Source organism: Cucurbita pepo, chromosome LG14 (genome assembly GCF_002806865.2).
Source record: "Cucurbita pepo subsp. pepo cultivar mu-cu-16 chromosome LG14, ASM280686v2, whole genome shotgun sequence".
In the NCBI taxonomy this organism is placed as follows: Eukaryota; Viridiplantae; Streptophyta; class Magnoliopsida; order Cucurbitales; family Cucurbitaceae; genus Cucurbita; species Cucurbita pepo.
In genome coordinates, this window is record NC_036651.1 from 168,854 (window position 1) to 186,625 (window position 17,772).

Here is a 17,772-nt window from a genome sequence, read left to right on the forward strand (position 1 = left end):
TTCTCTTGGCTCCTGTTCCACTTTCTGCTTCATCTTATAATTTGGCAATTAGTTTGACCCTTGAGAAATAGGTTGACATCTTAGAGGAGCTCAAGTAAGCAAAGGAATGGAATTTGAGGCCAAGTTTCATTCTTGTTGTATAACAATAGATTGAAATTTTCAGATAGCCACAACAATTGAAAATAACACTTCGCGGATGGTATACTCTGAATACCACTACTTTTTTATTCTCCAGACATAGTTTGACGTTTTGAAGGAGGTTAGTAAGCAAACGAATGGGCGGTTCTTATTGTCTTGTAACAGATTGTAACTGTTAGTGAAAGAAGGATTGATTGAATAATTGATGAGATGATTGAATTTTGAGGAGCAAGAATGCTCTATATATACACATGAGATATCTAGAAAATCTACCTAGAAATCAGAGAAAATCTGGTAACAAATCCGTAAACAAATCAAAACAAAATCTAATCAAATCAAGAGAATCAAATAAAAAACAAATCGACTCCTAACCATCAGAAGATTTAAATCAAATAAAGCAATCTAAACACGTAATCTTTTAACACTCCTCCTGGTTTAGATGCTGCAAACTCCAAGTTTTTTTCTGAAATCTTCAAACTTGCTAAGTGGCAGAGGTTTGGTAAGGACATCTGCAATTTGATCTTCAGATTTGCAATAGCAAAGAGTCACATCACCACTCTTTTGAACTTCTCGAACAAAGAATAACTTGATGTTGAAATGCTTAGTCTTTCCATGAAAAACTGGATTATTGGAGATTGCAATAGCAGCTTGGTTATCAACTAGTATCTCAGTGCTGTGTTTTTGCTCCAAGTTTAGATCCACGAGAATTTTCCTTAACCAGAGAGCTTGATTTACTGCGGCGGTTGCAGCTATCAATTCTGCCTCAGCAGTGGATTGAGCTACAGTTTCTTGCTTTCTTGAGCACCAAGAGAACATGCCTGATCCGAGGCAAAAACAGTAACCAGATGTACTCCTCATGTCATCGATTGAGCCACCCCAATCACTGTCAGAGAAACCAATTAGCTTCATTTCCTTGTGCTTTAAGAACTTCACTCCATAATTCCAGGTCCCCTTGATGTATCTGATAACTCTCTTTGCAGCTTTCATGTGAGTCTCATTGGGACAATGCATAAATCTGGAGAGAATACTTACAGCATTTACGATATCAGGTCTGGTTGTTGTTAAGTACATCAGGCACCCTACCAAGCTCCGGAACTCAGCTTCAATAACTTTGGCAGAATCATCATCTTTGACCAGCTTCTCCTTTTGATTCATAGGAGTATTCATTGCTTTGCAATCCTCCATCTGAAATTTTTTTAGTATCTCCTTTGCATACTTTTTTTGACAAATGAACACTTCATCTTGGGTTTGCTTGATCTCAATGCCAAGGAAATATGACATCAGACCAAGGTCTGTCATTTCGAATATCTTTTTCATTTCTAGTTTGAACTTGTTAATTTGCTTTGGATTACTTCCTGTAATTAATAAGTCATCTACATAAAGAGAAATGACTAAAGTATTTGTACCTTCATGCTTGACATACAGTGTGAGTTCAGATTGACTTTTCTGAAAGCCAAGACCAACCAAATGATCATCAATTTTACTGTACCATGCTCGCGGAGCCTGTTTAAGACCGTATAAAGCCCTTCTCAGCAAGTAGACTTTATCTTCATTGCCTCTGCTAACAAAACCTTCAGGTTGCTCGACAAAAATTTCTTCTTGCAAGACTCCATTTAAGAATGCAGATTTAACATCTAACTGGAATACTTTCCAACTCTTTTGAGCAGCAAGAGCAAGCAACAATCTTACTGTATCAAGCCGGGCAACAGGTGCAAATGTTTCTGAATAGTCAACTCCAAAAACTTGTGCATATCCCTTCACAACAAGTCTTGCTTTGTATTTGTTAACTGAACCATCAGGATTTAGCTTTGTTCTGAATACCCATCTTACTCCAATTATCTTTCTGTTTAGAGGTCGATCAACCAACTTCCATGTTTTGTTTTTCTCGATCATCGAAAGCTCCTCCTGCATTGCAGCCATCCAATGTTGGCTGTTTTTTGCATCATGGAACCCTGCAGGCTCACAAATAGCTACATTACACCTTTGATAAATATCAGATAGTGACCTTGTACCTCTCACAGGTGCATCATCAACCAAATCATCTTGTTGTTCATCTTCAGACTCTTCTTGTCGTTCATCTTCAGATTCTTCTAACATGCTACCAAAGGTTGGTGCATTAGGAATCTGATTCACCTTTGTCAGTTCTTCCCAATTCCATTGCTCATTTTCAGCAAAATGAACATCTCGGCTCATAATAACTCGACTAGTGTGCGGTTGAAAAACTCTGTAAGCTTTGGATATAGTGCTATACCCAACAAATATGCCAGCTTCTGCCTTTTTGTCAAGCTTATCACGCTTGACCTGTGGAATGTAAGTGAAGCAAAGACACCCAAATACTTTAAGGAACTTTAAAGAAGGTTTGTAACCATACCAAGCTTCAAATGGTGTCAGGTTCTTCACAGCTTTTGTTGAAATTCGATTTTGCAAGTACACAGCAGTGTTTGCTGCTTCTCCCCAAAAACGTTTTGGAAGATCCTTCTCATGAAGCATGCATCTCGTCATCTCCATTATGAATCTATTCCTCCTTTCACTGACGCCATTCTGTTGAGGAGTGTATGGTGCTGTCAACTGATGTTCAATTCCAGCCTCTTCACAAAACCTGTTAAAAGTTTCTGAAGTGTACTCCTTGCCATTATCTGATCTTACAGTCTGAATCAAGCATGCACTTTCATTCTCGACTCTGGCCTTGAGTTTCCAAAATACACCCGCAACCTCTGACTTTTGCTTCATAAAGAAGATCCAACACATTCTTGTTAGATCATCAATAAAAATAATGTAATAAAGATTACCATTTAATGATGGTGTTCGCTGAGGACCACAAAGATCAGTATGAACCAGCTGCAGTTTTTTCGAGGCTCTCCATGCCTGTTTAGGAAAGGGTTGCCTATGTTGCTTCCCAAAATTACAAGCACGGCAAGGAGGCATGTCATCATTAATGTCAGCGAGTCCTTCTACCAGCTTCTTTGACTGCATCTGAAGCAAACCTCGATGATGAAAGTGCCCAAGTCTTTTGTGCCAAATCTCAGTGGCACTAGCTTTGGATATAAAGGCCATCTGCTCTTTCTCCATCGGATTTAGAGCAAAGCTTTTTCCTTTCATTTTGACATTGAACAAGTCTTTGCCACTAGCATCTTTGATCAAACACTGCTTATTCTCAAACAACACTTTATAGCCTTTATCAGGTAACTGACCAACACTTAATAGATTTTGATCAATTTTAGGTACAAATAAAACATCTGGAATAAATTTTGTACCTTCATAACTTGTTATAGCTACTGTGCCTTTTCCTTTGACTTCCAAGTGTTCACCGTTGCCAATCCTCACTCTCTTGACGTTAGTGTCTCTTAATTCCTCAAAAAACTCCTTGTCATATGTCATATGATTTGTGCACCCACTATCAATCAACCAACTCTCGCTTGATTCTTTGCCTGAGAAACAAGTGGCCACAAGCAATTGATCTTCTTCTTCCTCTTCTTGATCAACTACCTCTGCATCTACTTCTTTCACCTGATCTTTGGCTTTACAGATCACAGCTTCATGTCCAAGTTGATTGCATTTGGAGCAGAAGGCGTCAGGTCTTCTCCAACACTTGAATGGTGGATGACCTTTCTTCTCACAATGACGGCAAGGTGGATAGGATTTTCTGAAACCTCCTCCTTTTGTCTTCTGATAATCTGCAGATGGATTTCCATACGTCGATTGGTTTTTGAAAATTTTCTTGTTTTTATACCTGTCTTGATGCTTAACAGGTAACGCATCTTCAATCACCCTTTCTTGCCTCATAGACCTCCTTTGCTCTTGTGCTTGTAAAGCATTCAAGAGCTTTGTAAGAGAAATCTTTGACAAGTCTTTGGTGTTCTCCAGAGTAGTAATGGTGGCTTCAAACTTCTCTGGAACAGTGACTAGCAGCTTTTCAACGATCCTGGAATCATTTAATACAGAACCAAGCAATCTTACCTTGTTGGCGATGCTGAGAAGTCTGTCAGAGTACTCTTTTACCGACTCTGACTCCTTCATCTTCTGCAACTCGAAATCCCTGATCAAATTCAGGACTTTCATTCCACGAATCCTCTCATCTCCTTCATATTCGGTCTTGAGATAATCCCAGATTTCCTTTGCTGTTTTGAGGGACATTATTCGCATGAAGATCATTTGAGATACAGCGGCAAATAGGCAAGCTTTCGCCTTTGATTTCCTCGTCTTCTTTTCCTTCTGTAATTTGATTTGTGCTACAGTAGGATTTGCTGGGAGTGGAGGGACCTCGTAATCCTCTTCTACTGCTTCCCAAAGATCCAAGGCCTCCAAATAAGTCTCCATACGAACTGCCCACATTTGATAATTGTCTCCATCGAAGATTGGTGGTGCAACAGCGGAAAAACTGGATTCTCCTCCTATTTTGATCTCACAGATCCCTTAAGAAGATAGTTCTGATACCAATTGTTAGTGAAAGAAGGATTGATTGAATAATTGATGAGATGATTGAATTTTGAAGAGAATAGAATGAGATATCTAGAAAATCTACCTAAAAATCAGAAAATCTGTTAACAAATCAGTAAACAAATCAAAACAAAATCTAATCAAATCAAGAGTAAATCTGTTAACAAATCCGTAAACAAATCAAAACAAAATCTAATCAAATCAAGAGTAAATCAAATAAAAAACAAATCGACTCCTAACCATCAGAAGATTTAAATCAAATAAAGCAATCTAAACACGTAATCTTTTAACAGTAACATACAACAACTGGGAAAAGCAAATTAATACATAGACTAAGTTTGCATGGGAAAATGGGTTTTGTAATAAGGTTGTTCAAGTAAATTCCTGTTTGAGGTAATGAGGTCCGGGTTTAAATGGGTCCTCTTCTGCATATGCATCCGGTCGATAGAACCCTGCATCGTTCACTCGGTTGCTAAGAACATGAAGAATGGCTTTCTTGGAACCCCCATATTCGTCACGATTGTTCTCCACGTATTCCTTAGCCTCCGCTGCAACCTCGTTCACAAAATCGAAGCGGTTGTCCTCTGATAGCAGAAGTCTTTCGATGTCCATTGTTATGAGCTTCCCCTGTTCCTTTACCTTCCTTACCTGTTCTTCAAGGAATGGAATTCGATCCATTTTGAAGATCGACATCTCATCCTTCTTCGTCTGCACAATCAATCAAATTCAATGTTTCAATGTCAATGAGAACAACATGTAGAATTTTAGTCAGGATCATTCATCATAAACGATTTCAGGCTTCAAGTTAAAAAAGAAATAATTTGAGCCAGGCCTGTAATCCAAAACCATCTCAGTATTCTATTTGTTTTGAGAAACTCTCCACGATGAACAATATTGTCCACTTTGAGCATAAGCTCCCATGGCGACGTTACTTAGTTCGCATCCCAATAATCGCAAGCAGTATAATCCGCATGTTGTCTTGTTAAAGTGATTAATCATCTCAATCTATCCTCCATTCCACCTAATCCTACACTGAGTGTACAGTCCATATCATTATTTTCCTTGAGTGTTTTTAACTACCCATGGTGCTAATCTCGCCTAATTTCATCTACACAACTGCCTGTTCAACATATATGATGACTAAGAAACTTGTAGGATTTGAATACCACCATGAACCCACAACTCCACATACTCTTTTGAGTGTTTTTAACTACCCATGGTGCTCGTGTCCTAATCATCATTAATCACAAAAGTTTGATGGATTAGAAAGTGGGATCATTTCTGACACATCCACAGGTAGTTATCATAAAACACCATGTATTCGGTTGCATTAATCAAAGCAGCAGCTAGAACAAGCAAACATCTCCAATTTTCGTCACAAAAGCACCGAATAACCCATGTTTGTTTTTTCCAACGTTTACAAATCTCCGTTGTAAACTGCAGTTCCCAATCAATACTAATAGCAAAGAAACACTAACCACAAGGTGGCGTTTACAATCCTTCTTTTTTATACCACAAAAGAAGAGTAAAAGACGACACGAAAGATAGAAATTCCTGCTCCCAGTGCTTTATGCAGTTGCAATATACGGCATATCATTACACAAACTTCGTTTCTTTAAAGAAACTTTAGGTCAAGGTAGCAAATNAAGAAAAAGGAGAAGACAATAATAATGGTGGGTGAGGTGGCAATGGAGAAGAACAAGAAAGTAAGAAATGGTGAAGGAAAAATTAAGATACCAATTTTCTTCGTCGCCACACTCGCCGCCCGACACCTTCACCATTTCCTTGCTTTCTGGCGGCCACCTGAAAACTAAAACAAGAAAACGTGAACAATGAAGGCCGACAAGAGCATGGCTAGCTTCGTTGTTGAAAGAATCTCTCGACTCTTAACCTGTAGCCGGGGAGGAGAGTTAAATCCATGAGAAATTCCAACCCTCACCTCTATCCTCTGTAACAACTAGAAAAAATGGCCAACATTAAGCAAAATTTAATGTGCTTTGGAAATGATGCTAAAGATAAAAAAGAGCAAAAGCATAAGACAGAAATTTCAGCCATTATTGGCCGAAGAACCAAACGGAGAAAGAAAAGGAGAGAGTGATTACAGGTGAAGCAAAGGAGAGTGATGGAATTGTAGTCATCGTTGTCCTATCTTCTTCATTTTGGGATGATATACTTAGAGAAAGGTACGATTTTTGGATAAATAAACCTACCTCTTCAAGTTTTCAAGAAAAATGTCCTCTTCTAAGCTGAAAATATAGAAATTAAAATATTGAATTAAACAATTATTTTTATTCATTAATTTACTTCTCATCCATTCAAAATAATGTATTGCTAATTGCCAAGTTTCTACCCTTTGTTTACCTTTAGCATCAATTAACATTTAATTAATAGTGGATATCAAGTTATCAATTAAACATTTAATCAATAGTGGATATCAAGTTATCAATTAAACATTTAAAAAGAAAAACTTTCACTAAACCTTTGTTGATTAACATAATTAAGCTTTACCAAAAACTAATAGATGCTTAATATTGATTTCAATAGCCATGGAGATAGTGATACCGAACTTGCTTCCTACAAACGTAAATATTTGTGAAACAACAAAAGGAATGAAAACTGTTGTACATTCCAAATTTACATGCCAATGGTTAATGTGGCTTCCTCTTCCTCCATGGCTCTTCCACTAAAACATCTGAAGAGAGAGGCACGTCTTCCGAGCCCCCGGGGTACTACAGTCGATCTTGATGGGGCGGGCAATAATGCTTTCATGGGCAACTAAAGTCTAGTGTAAAACCAAATGGCCAAAACTTATGGCCCATCTTCTTGCACTGAAAATGTCGAACAGATGAATGAATACAGAGACAAAGGTAACATAGAAGCAGAAATGTAACACAAAATGGGTTAGTTTGAGAGCCTTACTGCTCAAAATAAAGCCTTGCAGCAAGCTCTGGGCTCTCTCGGCCTGCTCTGGTGTGCCTGATATTTGGATTATCTTCTGGGTTTCATCTGGTCTATCTTCTACCAGTGTAACATTGGCTCCGGATAACTGTTAAGAAGCAAAATATCAGCCAAGGCGTTTTATGAATGCATTACACAAGAGTTAACAAAATTTCACTAATACCACCTCACTGATCTGAGCAAGCTTGTTTTTTGACTTTGTTATAAGCTTGGGAACTGCAGCCTCTGGTATCACAACTTCAAGTGTACTCCGAGTGACAAGTGGCACAGGGATTCTAACAGCAACGTCAAAACTTACATATTACATTCAATAGCCATTGATCTAACTTATAAAACAAGTAGAAGTAGAAGCAGAATAAACTAAGACATAAGAGAAACGTGTGTAAAAGACGGGCTGGATTTGACCATGGAATCATTTGTAGCTTATACAAGGCCCCATTGATCCAAAAGAAATGGGGGAGGGGAGGAATCAGCCAGCATTCAGAATGATGAAGTTCCTACCTATTTAACCCACTAGGCAAATCTTCACGTCGGTCATTTTCATTCTGCGTGCCAGTTTCATTGCTCGACCCTCCATTTTCCTGCAAATTGATAGTTTGAATCATTTGGGTGCAGAACTGAAGTCTTAGAGGTGTGCATTCAAAATGCAATATAATTTACGGAGTGCTCCAGGCATGTTACGAGAGCAAGAAATACTCCTACATAATAATGCGAAAGAAACACATAATAGAAACCAAATGTTCTCCTAGGTTGGCCAGAACACTTGTCTTTTCCAGTAGACTCGCAAAGGAGTAGAATCTTTTACTACTTGTCCAAAAGAGAAAGCAATTCTATACAGAAGCAATTTCCAGAAGAACCTTACTCTGAAATAGTTTCGTATCCAAAGAAAGAAAGTGCCACCACTCATAATGGCTGAGAAGAGACTGTTTTGAAAAGAAACAATTCCCTCATCAAGAGAAAAGATTAAAAAAAAAAAGCTAAGAAAACAAGTAACCTTTAGAAGCTGTGGTGTTCCAAAAGGTTGCACATTTTGATAGGCTGTGATTGAAGAATCATTTCCACTATGAACTTCACGAGCTGCAGCATTATTATTTGAAGATGATTCCTCGAGTCCTAAACTGCCCATGGTGCTTGGTAATGAGACTGGAGGACTTGCATCTTTCTGGACCGGTTCCTTGTAAAGATAATTTCGTAATCTAGATGTTAACTCAACAACTGCATCTCGAGCTGCTTTTATGTCTCCTATGATCTACAAAAATTGTAGTTTATGGAATTAGGAATTCTGAAAGCAAAATCATCAGTTCCAATCAGCCACATTAGTCAACCGTCTAATCCTTATCAAATTCTTACTCAAAAACCAATTTACACATCAAGAAAGAACTATATTTCCGATTAACTCGAGACTTCGTAACTGCATATTAATCCTTCGAAAAAGAACAAGAAAAAGAATATGCATATAATATCTCAAAGACTGCTACCTTTACTGTTCAGGGCCATGCTCTGTAACTGATTTATATAAGAAGAAATTTATCTAAAAAGTATAATAAAATAAGAAGTTACATCAAGCATCTTTTAACAAATTCCAAGAACTCCTGTCTATTTAAAGTTCAATGACAAACCTGTACGAGCTCGTCAGCCCCTGATACAAACATGGGAAGTTCTTCTCGTGGCACAATATGTACATTTGCACCGGTTAATCTCTTCATCTCTAACAATGATCCATCTCTTCCCTCCAAACATCCAATATCACTTGATGGTACAAGTAACCTTGTAGTTACGATGTTATCTTTATCAGGAACAAGATCAACAATGCGAGTTTGGATGTGTAACAAAGCTTCCTGTGCTGGAAAAAGCTCATCATCTGGACCCTAAGAACTCAAATTTGCCAATCAGAAAGTTGAACAAGGAAAAAATGAAAATATAAATGGAAAATAAGTAAGTTCAACGATTGCTTGTATACTCCTAATATATCTTCTGCAAGTAAAGGTATATACTCAAGTGATTTGACCCTTGGCAAAAGTGAATCATGATATATGCCAACAAGGAAAAAGGAAGTTGGAGTACCTCATCCGAAGAAATTATTAGAATCTGTTCGTTCGAACCAGTCACAGGATCAGAAACTTTGATATCCACACCAACTTCATCCCGAAGTAATTCTATGATTCCATCAGAGTCTCCAATAACACTATCAACCTTATCGATTGGGCATAATATTCTAAATACAAGGTCCTCACCATAAAAGGGCATCATATTGTCGTTAACAGAAGCAGCTCCAGGCTCCACCAAAAAATTAGATTGACGGTTGGAATAGTCATTGCCTCTTGTATTAGATATGCGTGGTCTGAATGGTCGTCCATCCATCGATAATCGTCGTGCAATAGGTGGAACATAATCATCATCAGGAGGTAAAATACGTTCTGGTGAATGTAGACGCCCATGGAAATGACTACGGTTGCGATGCTGACTCTCTCTCAAGCGTGATGAAACGATAGCTACAGCTTTCTTTACAGCATTTGCTTCTCCAACAATCTACAGAGGGTTTAAAACCCAATATACACATATGTTCTTCATTACTCAAAGAATGGATTAACGAAGTCATAAGAACTTAGAAAAAAAGAAGCTTAAATTGTTCCTGTCACCGTATCTGTATATTTAATTCATTTTGTATCAAGACATTGCTCAAGTTTAAGTTATCTATATCCAGGTTTGTTATCCATGATAGATGGATAAGGGATCTATCTTGGCACCAAAAATTGGAATCCCAATAAACATCAAATAGATTATGACACGAAACTTATGTAATTCATTTCAATATAGCTTTTGAACCTCCAATCTGTGAAATACTAGAATTTAAGCAACCTCCTAAAAATGAAAGAATATGTGCTCATATAAGCAAAGATGCATCACAATGAAAGGCTACATATCTCTTATATCTTCACTGTATATTTAGCAAGTCCAAATGACATTAAGGATTGTTAATACCGTAGAACCCTGCCCCGACAAGTAAATACAAACGTGAAATGAAAAGAAGAGACTTCCTCAATATATATAATATTAGAAGTGGAATTCAATAAGTTAATTCAAAAATCAACTAAGGAATGAGCATATGAAAAGACCAAGCAATTTAATGTGCGAGATAGATGTGACGTCCCCATAGAAAAGTTTAGTTTCTGCCGATATGACCGGTTTTTCTTAACACATCCATCGAGTAAGATATGGAGTAAGAAACAATTTCGAAGAGTTCTGAACAAATGATTTCAGGTAGAACTCTGTTAGCTTCTCAAATAGCTAGTGAAGCAAGTACGAGACAGCAGCAGATTCAAAGAACCCGCCACTTCACTGCTAAACTGCCCATAGACACCATTTTGGTTACTGTCTTATTATACGTTCTAACATGTTCCAACTTCTAAGCACCCAATTAGCGACTTCGGTTAAGTATTGCAAAAGTAAATTTGCTTCCTTTAAACCACCCAGAACATAGAAAGAGGTAGACTTGTCAGCTTGAATCAATAGGAATTCCAAGCTCGATGATTTTTAAATTATCATAGCAAGAAGCAAGCAGGTAGTCTTTCAAGATATTGAAGTGTTCAGAAACTAAACCTGGACAATCTCCTCCGACATTGAAATGCAACGAGGCAAATTGTGATCTCTGGGAAGAATCCTTATCTGGGTCTTGGTTTCCATCCTCATTTGTTCGATTATCTTTCCTCCCTTGCCAAGCAAACAACCTACGTGCATTCTAGACACGACAAGCCTTGTTGCCACACGGCTACTACCGCCACCAGCTCCTCCTCTAACGCCGCCGTAGTCATCCTCCTCATCCTCAGGACCATAGCCCATTCCATTGAACCCAGGACTCATTTCACTCTCGAGAATCCTTTCATGAATCAAGAAAAGCGCTTCTTGCGCCGGAGAGAACGACGGCATCCGGCCTTCCGGGTCCCGCCGCCGAGTGTCCGATATCTCAATTATTCTCTCCTCATCGCCGGGAACAAGCTCATGCACGTTGATCCACGCGCCGGTGTGCTGCCTTATGGACTTAATGATACTACCAGATTTGCCAATAACTCCCCCGGCCTTGGCATCATGACAGAGTATCCTGTAAGTCGTGGTGACCATAAGAGATTGGTCTTGAGGTTTAGTCGGTCGAACAGCACTCCCACGGTGACGATAGTTATTATTGGCGTAGTGATTGTTGTAACGAGGTCTGGTTCTACCCATCGCCTCGGAATCATAGTCTTGGTGGTCATAGTAGTAGTTTCTCTTAGATCTAGACTTTTCCATCTCAAATGTTAGGGTTTTGGATTGAGAAAAATAATGCTTACCCCGGTTTAATGATTTTCAATGCGAAGCAATTAGAGTCCAAGAAAGTGGATGTGAATGGCTTTGATTTTCCAGTTTTGTTACAATCTTCTGGAGTAAAAGGGTGGCTATCTGTAACTGGTGAGTAGGTTAGAGGATTCCTCTGTTCCAACAAAAATAAAACCTCAGAAGTCACTCCGTTTCCTCAATTCCAATCTTTATCCTGTTTACCAATGAAAGTCCAATAAGAGTGCTGCAATTACGAACCCTAGAAGACGAAGAAGAAGAGGAAGAAGAGGAAGACGAAGAGAAGTTATGATGATGCAAGTAGAAATCCATCTGCTTCACCGGCTCCACAGTTTAGCGGAAGATGTGCAGTCCACTGCTCCTACACGACGCCGTTTCTCAAGGGTCCTCTAATTATCTAAATTCTCAGTGGATAAAACATGTTAACCATTCCCGTAAATCCCAACTTCCTGTAAATCCAAACTTCCTGTGATCAGTACCCATAACTCCTTTCTATTATTTGTATTTTTACTTTTACCTTTATTATTTTATTGTTACTAAATCCCAGTATTCTTTTCCTAATATTCTTTTGACCAAATAAATTTTTAAATTTTAATTTTAAATTTTAATTTCAAAACAAAAATCATTCCTATACAGTATTCCAAAAAGGAAAAGAAAATAATGTTACTAACTCACTTTAAAACTCTTTTCAAATGTGTCATCANAAAAACATTCAAGAAAAGAATATATTGCTTTTCATATGTGGTTTCTAGTAAGTTCTTTTTAGTTCTCATGCATTTATTAGGCTTATAATAGCTGAAGTTATTACCTATTTTACTACATAATTTTTAAAACAATACATAATTTTTTGGTCTCATAAAAACTCTAAGAAATGGGTTGGAATTATGGACCGCTAAGACTGTTCCGACGACGGCGACCGTGCCCAGTCCGCGAAGTTGATGCGAATATGACCGCTTAACCAGGTATCCGTAAAATTATTTTTTTTTAAATAATAAAAGAAAATGAAGCCCAAGGAGAAGCCCAAACGACGGCCCATTTTTTTCAATTATTTACGAAAAAACCAACAAAATGCCCGTATCTGTTGTACTAGGTTATTTGGGGGGAAAATCCGGCGGTTTTCAACCAGAATTGAAGCTATGCCTCCGACACCTTCCGTCGCTTCTGATGGAGAGCCCAATTGGGAATTCAGCTGGTTGTTCTCTCTTTCTCCAAGCCCATAAATGTATAATTACATGCTTTCCTTCGATTGTATGCCATATGCTTTTATATCAGTTTGTTCGTTGATGTTGCTGTGTTAGCTTTTGGGTGAGCTTCGCCTTTTTAGCTTTATCTTATTTCTCTTGTGATTGATCTGTTGTGTTCTTTCTCTGGTTCACTGGTTTTTCCACGGGGGAAAAACAAAAGACAATGATGATGATGATGTTCTTGCAACTGCCAAGCCATTCTTACCCGGAAAGCTCAATCTTTTATTGCTGAATCCGGAGTTTTTAACTACAGTAGTGCCTCGAACGTTCAGAAATGCCATTAATTCCCAATTGTTGGAATGATGGACCTTATTAACTAGCCAAAGCTCTGATCTTTCGCTGTGGTTCCTGGAAGCCAATGATGTTTTTTGGGTCTTGCCAGCGATCAACCATTGCTATTTTATCTTTCATCTTTTCTCGATTGCCTTCTAGAGACACAACAAGTAATTTGCTTCTTTTTCCAAGTATTCAATCTGGTTTGCTTTCTGCAGTGACTTTGAAGTCGATTATGAGTCGGAGAAGAAAGCTTCAATTGTGTACAAGGCTTTAGTAGTCGATAAAGAGGTGCTTCTCCATGATATCAATCTTCACATTGTGCCTCCGTATACTTAACTTGTTTCTGATTCCATTTCTGTGCTAAGTACAGTTGCAGCCAGACAAAGTGAAAAGGGAGATGACAGTTTCTGATGGAAAACTTTCTATGTGAGCCTCTCTTTCTCTTCGAATTCCTGGTTCTTAATGTACGTCTAACAGTAGATAGATACCATAATAGCTTAATACAGGATTCTTTTGAGCATTAGTAAGGCTGCTGCGTTCATATTTCTCCGCAATCATATTTTGGCACTCCCATTAGCTGCTCATTTTTTTTCTCGTAGACACTTTGAGGCAGTGGAAGCAAGATTTCTGCGTGCATCATTCAGTGCTTTTGTAGACGTGCTTACTCTTGCCACAAAAACAATCGAAGATTTCGGACAAGGAGTGGATTTCTGATAGCCTTACATGCCCCTGGCCCTCTTATATCAAGTGTCACTTTATGCTTAAAGTAGCTATCATTTTAATTTACTACCTATCTGTAATTTTTTCACAATATGATTTGTAGTGGTTTGATCGAGTGTGAAGGTACTCATTCCAACATTGAGATCTAACGAGATGACATTTTCACCCACATGATGATATCATTCATGTTAATAACCATTAGAAAGGATGATCAATCCTACTTAATACATGGATAAACTTGGAAACGACAAAAATTATATCAATTTTATTAAACTAAATTATAAACAATAATTTGATGTGATTGTGGTTCATCATATCATTTGAAGTGGAAAAGAACAAAGAAATGACTTCATCGTGGGATGAAGGAAAACTGGTATATGGAATTCAATAACGTTCATGAAAGCACAAAGTGGCATCCCTAATGAATTGAATTTGAAGACCCCACTCACCAGCTGATTCCTCTTGTGCTAGTATTCATCCAAGTAAGTGTACAATGTATCGTCTTTCTTTGACTTGCGTCGGCTAAGCAAGGCCTTCAGGAGGCGTTTGCTTTTGCTGGGATATTGTTCAACATCTTTGCTGTTATCCCTCCTTTCTGCTGGCATCCGCATCGATGCTGATTTCCTAGGTGCCGAAGGGTACTGGTACCAAAGAAAAATTCATGTTGCAAAATCTCAGTTACTAGTAAAACACCATATACTTTTGCACAACATAAATGCAATTCAAGTAAGTGATATCGTTTTCCTCTAAATGAACGCACCCGTCGTTGCCCATTGGAAATACTTGGAGTGGTTGGCGTACTTGAGTTGGGAGTAGTTGATCGACTTGAGCTTTGTGTCTTGGGTCTACTCGAGAGCGAACCAGAACGCAAAAGTGGAAACCGGTGTGGAGAAACCGACCGCTTATCTGATTTGAAACAAACATAATTTGCATTTTATTGCAAAGACCATGACTTCAAAAACCAATATCACACAAACTGGCAGCTAAAGGGGAAAGAGCATATGAACCTAATTCCTTCTTGGGCATGGTAGACGTGAACGAGAACGTTCTAAGTTGCGGGGACGGGGAAGGTCGTTGAGAAGGCACAGGAGAATTTTCTTTACTGCATGAGAAATGTTCAAACTAGATAAAGAACTCATTAATGCAAGTAAGCAATTAAGGTGCAGATCAATAGAAAATGTGGTGTTTACCTGATAATGGATGGTGGCATTTCCCTAATAGTTGATCGAACGGCTAGTGGAAATCAGTTAATAAATGGTGAAGTTTCATTAGAAAATTTTCCAAAGTGAAGTTCACAATAAACGGTTGTCTCGGCAGCTTACCAGTTCTAAATTGGTGCCACTCATCTTCATCATCTAGGCTGCATCCTTTGTTCTTCGATCGAGTTTGGGTACCACCGTTCATGGTCTCCCCCGCTGAGCAAAGTTTATGAACTATAAGACCTTTTTTTCTCGGAATGCAAAAGAAACAAACTGGGGGTGGGGGTAACAACAGTAAACTTGCCTTGTAATATGTAGTGCTTATGATACTTAGGCGTATTAATCACCAGGGATTGTTGGGAATGTCCTTCGTGATCGATATACTCTTGGCACGTTCTTAGCCTCTAAGAGCCCACATCAACGAAACGAACACAATGACAATAAATTTGTAAATCTATATTTTTTCTATCAATTATTTGGAAGAGAAAATAATCTTGATCTTACCTGTTCAATGCATGACACCCTGAACTCCGTTCCAGAAACATCATCCACTTTTTCATCCAAAAGATCATTAACCTTAAAACTAACAGAACCTAAATGATCCACAGTGTTCACAAGAGCTTTAACAGCATAATCTTTCAACGTTTCTACCACTCTGCATAAGAAAAATTTGAAAGTTTGCAGCTTAGTCTCTGATAAACTAATGCTTATAGAAGGAAGACTCTGATTACTTCTTTAAGAAAAGCCTTTCAACTAACTCACATCTGTTTTTGGTCGTCATTCGTGTAAGAGAGTTCAAAATACTCTGCTGCTGAGTATAATTGTGCTCTCAGGTTCTTCAAATCCTGAAAGTCAAATGCAGAAAGAGAGTGAACAATAGATGAAAAACCTGTAATTTTTCAAGAATGTCGGAAAAGACGCATGAGTACCTTGAGACAATCAGAGAAAATCAAACTCTGCTTCATAGAAATCTCATCAAAATTGGACGTTTCTTGTGAGATGGGCATTGTACAAGATTTTGTTTCTGTCCCAGAAAATGTCGAGCTCAAACTACTAGACCTGCAACCATCAGATTTCAAAAATTCAGAAATCAAAGGAAATCATTGGATCAGGCAACATTCCCATTTGCAGTGAAAGCATTCATGAATTTCAAAACTAACTTTGGAAACCTTAAAATCCTCAAAGTGTTTCAATATAGCCCAGAAGGAAAAGTAGAAGAGACAAGAGAAGTATTTATTTAGCAGGTGAGGGACAGCATTCCCTTTGACAGGTTACAGGTAATGAGAATCCTCAATTCAATAAATTAAAGGATGGTTGACTCGCTGTCTCATAGATTAAACATATATCAAATTCCAACCAATCAACCAAATAAAACAAGTAGTGCTTCGCCATAATTCAAGCTCGTTCTGTCTGAATCTTCGCCAGGACTCAACCTGTACAGAACAATTAAAACTTAAAAGCGGATGTCCACACACCCCTCCTTAACAACCGTCGAAAAAGCTACAAAATTTTCAACACCCTTCTAAGTAATTGCAGAGAAACGCTTGCAATATAGACGTTTAAGACTTCCAGAAGATCAAAACCCCATATAACATAGAGGGAAAAGAGAGAAAGAAAGTGGAAGGAAATAGGTGTACCTGTTTTTCTGGAGCTGAAGAGGTCGAAACTAGAAACGGGAGAGTAGCCAAAACCCCATCTGATTTCTCAGCCTCAAAATGTGAAAGCACGGTGAGCAGAACCAAAAGAAGCCAAAAGTTGGCATAAAACCAAGTGGGTTGGGTAAAAGATTTTGACTGAACTAGAGAAAACAGGAATTCACAAAAACCCAGTAAAATGTTTGAAGGCAGCAAGGAGTTGATGTTGAAGGACAAAATGAGGGAAAGAAAGAGGGTACTCGCAGTTGGATGAAAACATCAAGGCCACCACGTCGGTTAAGCCAGAAAATCAGGAGCTTTGTAGTTTTGGGTTTTGAGGAGAGAAAATCATAAGCTCAAAAGTCGTCTCTTCTCTTTTTTTGGAACAGAAAAATCCCCCCTTTGGCTCTCTCTCTCTCCCTAGTCCCCATCATTGTTGCCACACTTTTGTGTGCGAGTGTTCGGAATGATGGGTCCCAAAACCCCTCCGCCCTTGCGCGATTTGCCTTTACTCTCTCCTTCAACTTAAACATTGTCTTGTTTCTTTGATAGCAAATCTCACTTGATTCATTGTGGGGGCTTTGTAACATCACACCCTTGTAATTAAATGACTTTCAGAATCATTTTGTAATTTTTGTTGTTCCTAAGGTGATTGATTTGCCATTATTAAGAATTATTGAAGTAGCCTTTATATTTCTCCACTTGTCTTGGGAGGCGGCCATAGTTCATATGATATTAGCGTTGGATTTATTGCATTAATTAGTGAACCAATAAAATAAAATAAAATAATATAATATAATATAATAGCGCCTGCATTGCATTGTGGGTCCCTTGTCA

The 17,772-nt window shown here is 38.3% G+C and overlaps 4 protein-coding genes across 8 annotated transcripts; 1 reads left to right on the plus strand and 3 right to left on the minus strand.

Moving 5' to 3' along the window:
- Nucleotides 1–280: 280 nt before the first annotated feature.
- LOC111810858 (protein PLASTID TRANSCRIPTIONALLY ACTIVE 7-like) lies at nt 281–6,779 on the minus strand. Of its 3 annotated transcripts, XR_002817462.1 has the most exons (5): nt 6,678–6,778; nt 6,467–6,532; nt 6,313–6,378; nt 4,872–5,283; nt 281–310 (listed from the first exon to the last, which is right to left on the minus strand). XR_002817462.1 is itself a non-coding variant. In XM_023697666.1 (4 exons), exons 1-4 carry the CDS (start codon nt 6,711–6,713, stop codon nt 4,948–4,950), a joined length of 504 nt encoding a protein of 167 aa, XP_023553434.1. In that variant the 5' UTR covers nt 6,714–6,779; the 3' UTR covers nt 4,806–4,947. The 3 variants fall into 3 exon arrangements, 2 of the variants coding, with proteins under 2 accessions (XP_023553434.1, XP_023553435.1); XM_023697666.1 differs by lacking the exon at nt 281–310 and having other exon boundaries at nt 4,806–5,283; nt 6,678–6,779; XM_023697667.1 differs by lacking the exon at nt 281–310 and having other exon boundaries at nt 4,806–5,283; nt 6,467–6,523; nt 6,678–6,772.
- A 299-nt stretch (nt 6,780–7,078) lies between these two features.
- On the minus strand, nt 7,079–12,262 carry LOC111810246 (RNA-binding KH domain-containing protein RCF3-like). Of its 2 annotated transcripts, XM_023696899.1 has the most exons (8): nt 11,134–12,257; nt 9,598–10,062; nt 9,153–9,401; nt 8,528–8,782; nt 8,035–8,114; nt 7,700–7,808; nt 7,495–7,621; nt 7,079–7,403 (listed from the first exon to the last, which is right to left on the minus strand). In XM_023696899.1, the coding sequence occupies exons 1-8, from the start codon at nt 11,815–11,817 to the stop codon at nt 7,384–7,386; spliced, it is 1,989 nt and encodes a 662-aa protein (XP_023552667.1). In that variant the 5' UTR covers nt 11,818–12,257; the 3' UTR covers nt 7,079–7,383. The 2 variants fall into 2 exon arrangements, 1 of the variants encoding a protein (XP_023552667.1); XR_002817389.1 differs by lacking the exons at nt 7,079–7,403; nt 7,495–7,621 and adding an exon at nt 8,396–8,456 and having other exon boundaries at nt 11,134–12,262.
- Nucleotides 12,263–12,952: 690 nt separating this feature from the next.
- LOC111810678 lies at nt 12,953–14,271 on the plus strand. Its single transcript, XM_023697423.1, has 4 exons — nt 12,953–13,054; nt 13,598–13,670; nt 13,753–13,808; nt 13,982–14,271. The coding sequence occupies exons 1-4, from the start codon at nt 12,999–13,001 to the stop codon at nt 14,094–14,096; spliced, it is 300 nt and encodes a 99-aa protein (XP_023553191.1). The 5' UTR covers nt 12,953–12,998; the 3' UTR covers nt 14,097–14,271.
- A 76-nt stretch (nt 14,272–14,347) lies between these two features.
- Nucleotides 14,348–17,326, minus strand: LOC111810677 (protein ABIL2-like). Of its 2 annotated transcripts, XM_023697422.1 has the most exons (11): nt 16,939–17,326; nt 16,471–16,734; nt 16,231–16,360; nt 16,064–16,146; nt 15,806–15,956; nt 15,606–15,705; nt 15,425–15,517; nt 15,293–15,335; nt 15,110–15,204; nt 14,863–15,008; nt 14,348–14,743 (listed from the first exon to the last, which is right to left on the minus strand). In XM_023697422.1, the coding sequence occupies exons 3-11, from the start codon at nt 16,306–16,308 to the stop codon at nt 14,570–14,572; spliced, it is 963 nt and encodes a 320-aa protein (XP_023553190.1). In that variant the 5' UTR covers nt 16,309–16,360; nt 16,471–16,734; nt 16,939–17,326; the 3' UTR covers nt 14,348–14,569. The 2 variants fall into 2 exon arrangements, with proteins under 2 accessions (XP_023553190.1, XP_023553189.1); XM_023697421.1 differs by lacking the exon at nt 16,471–16,734.
- Nucleotides 17,327–17,772: the final 446 nt, after the last annotated feature.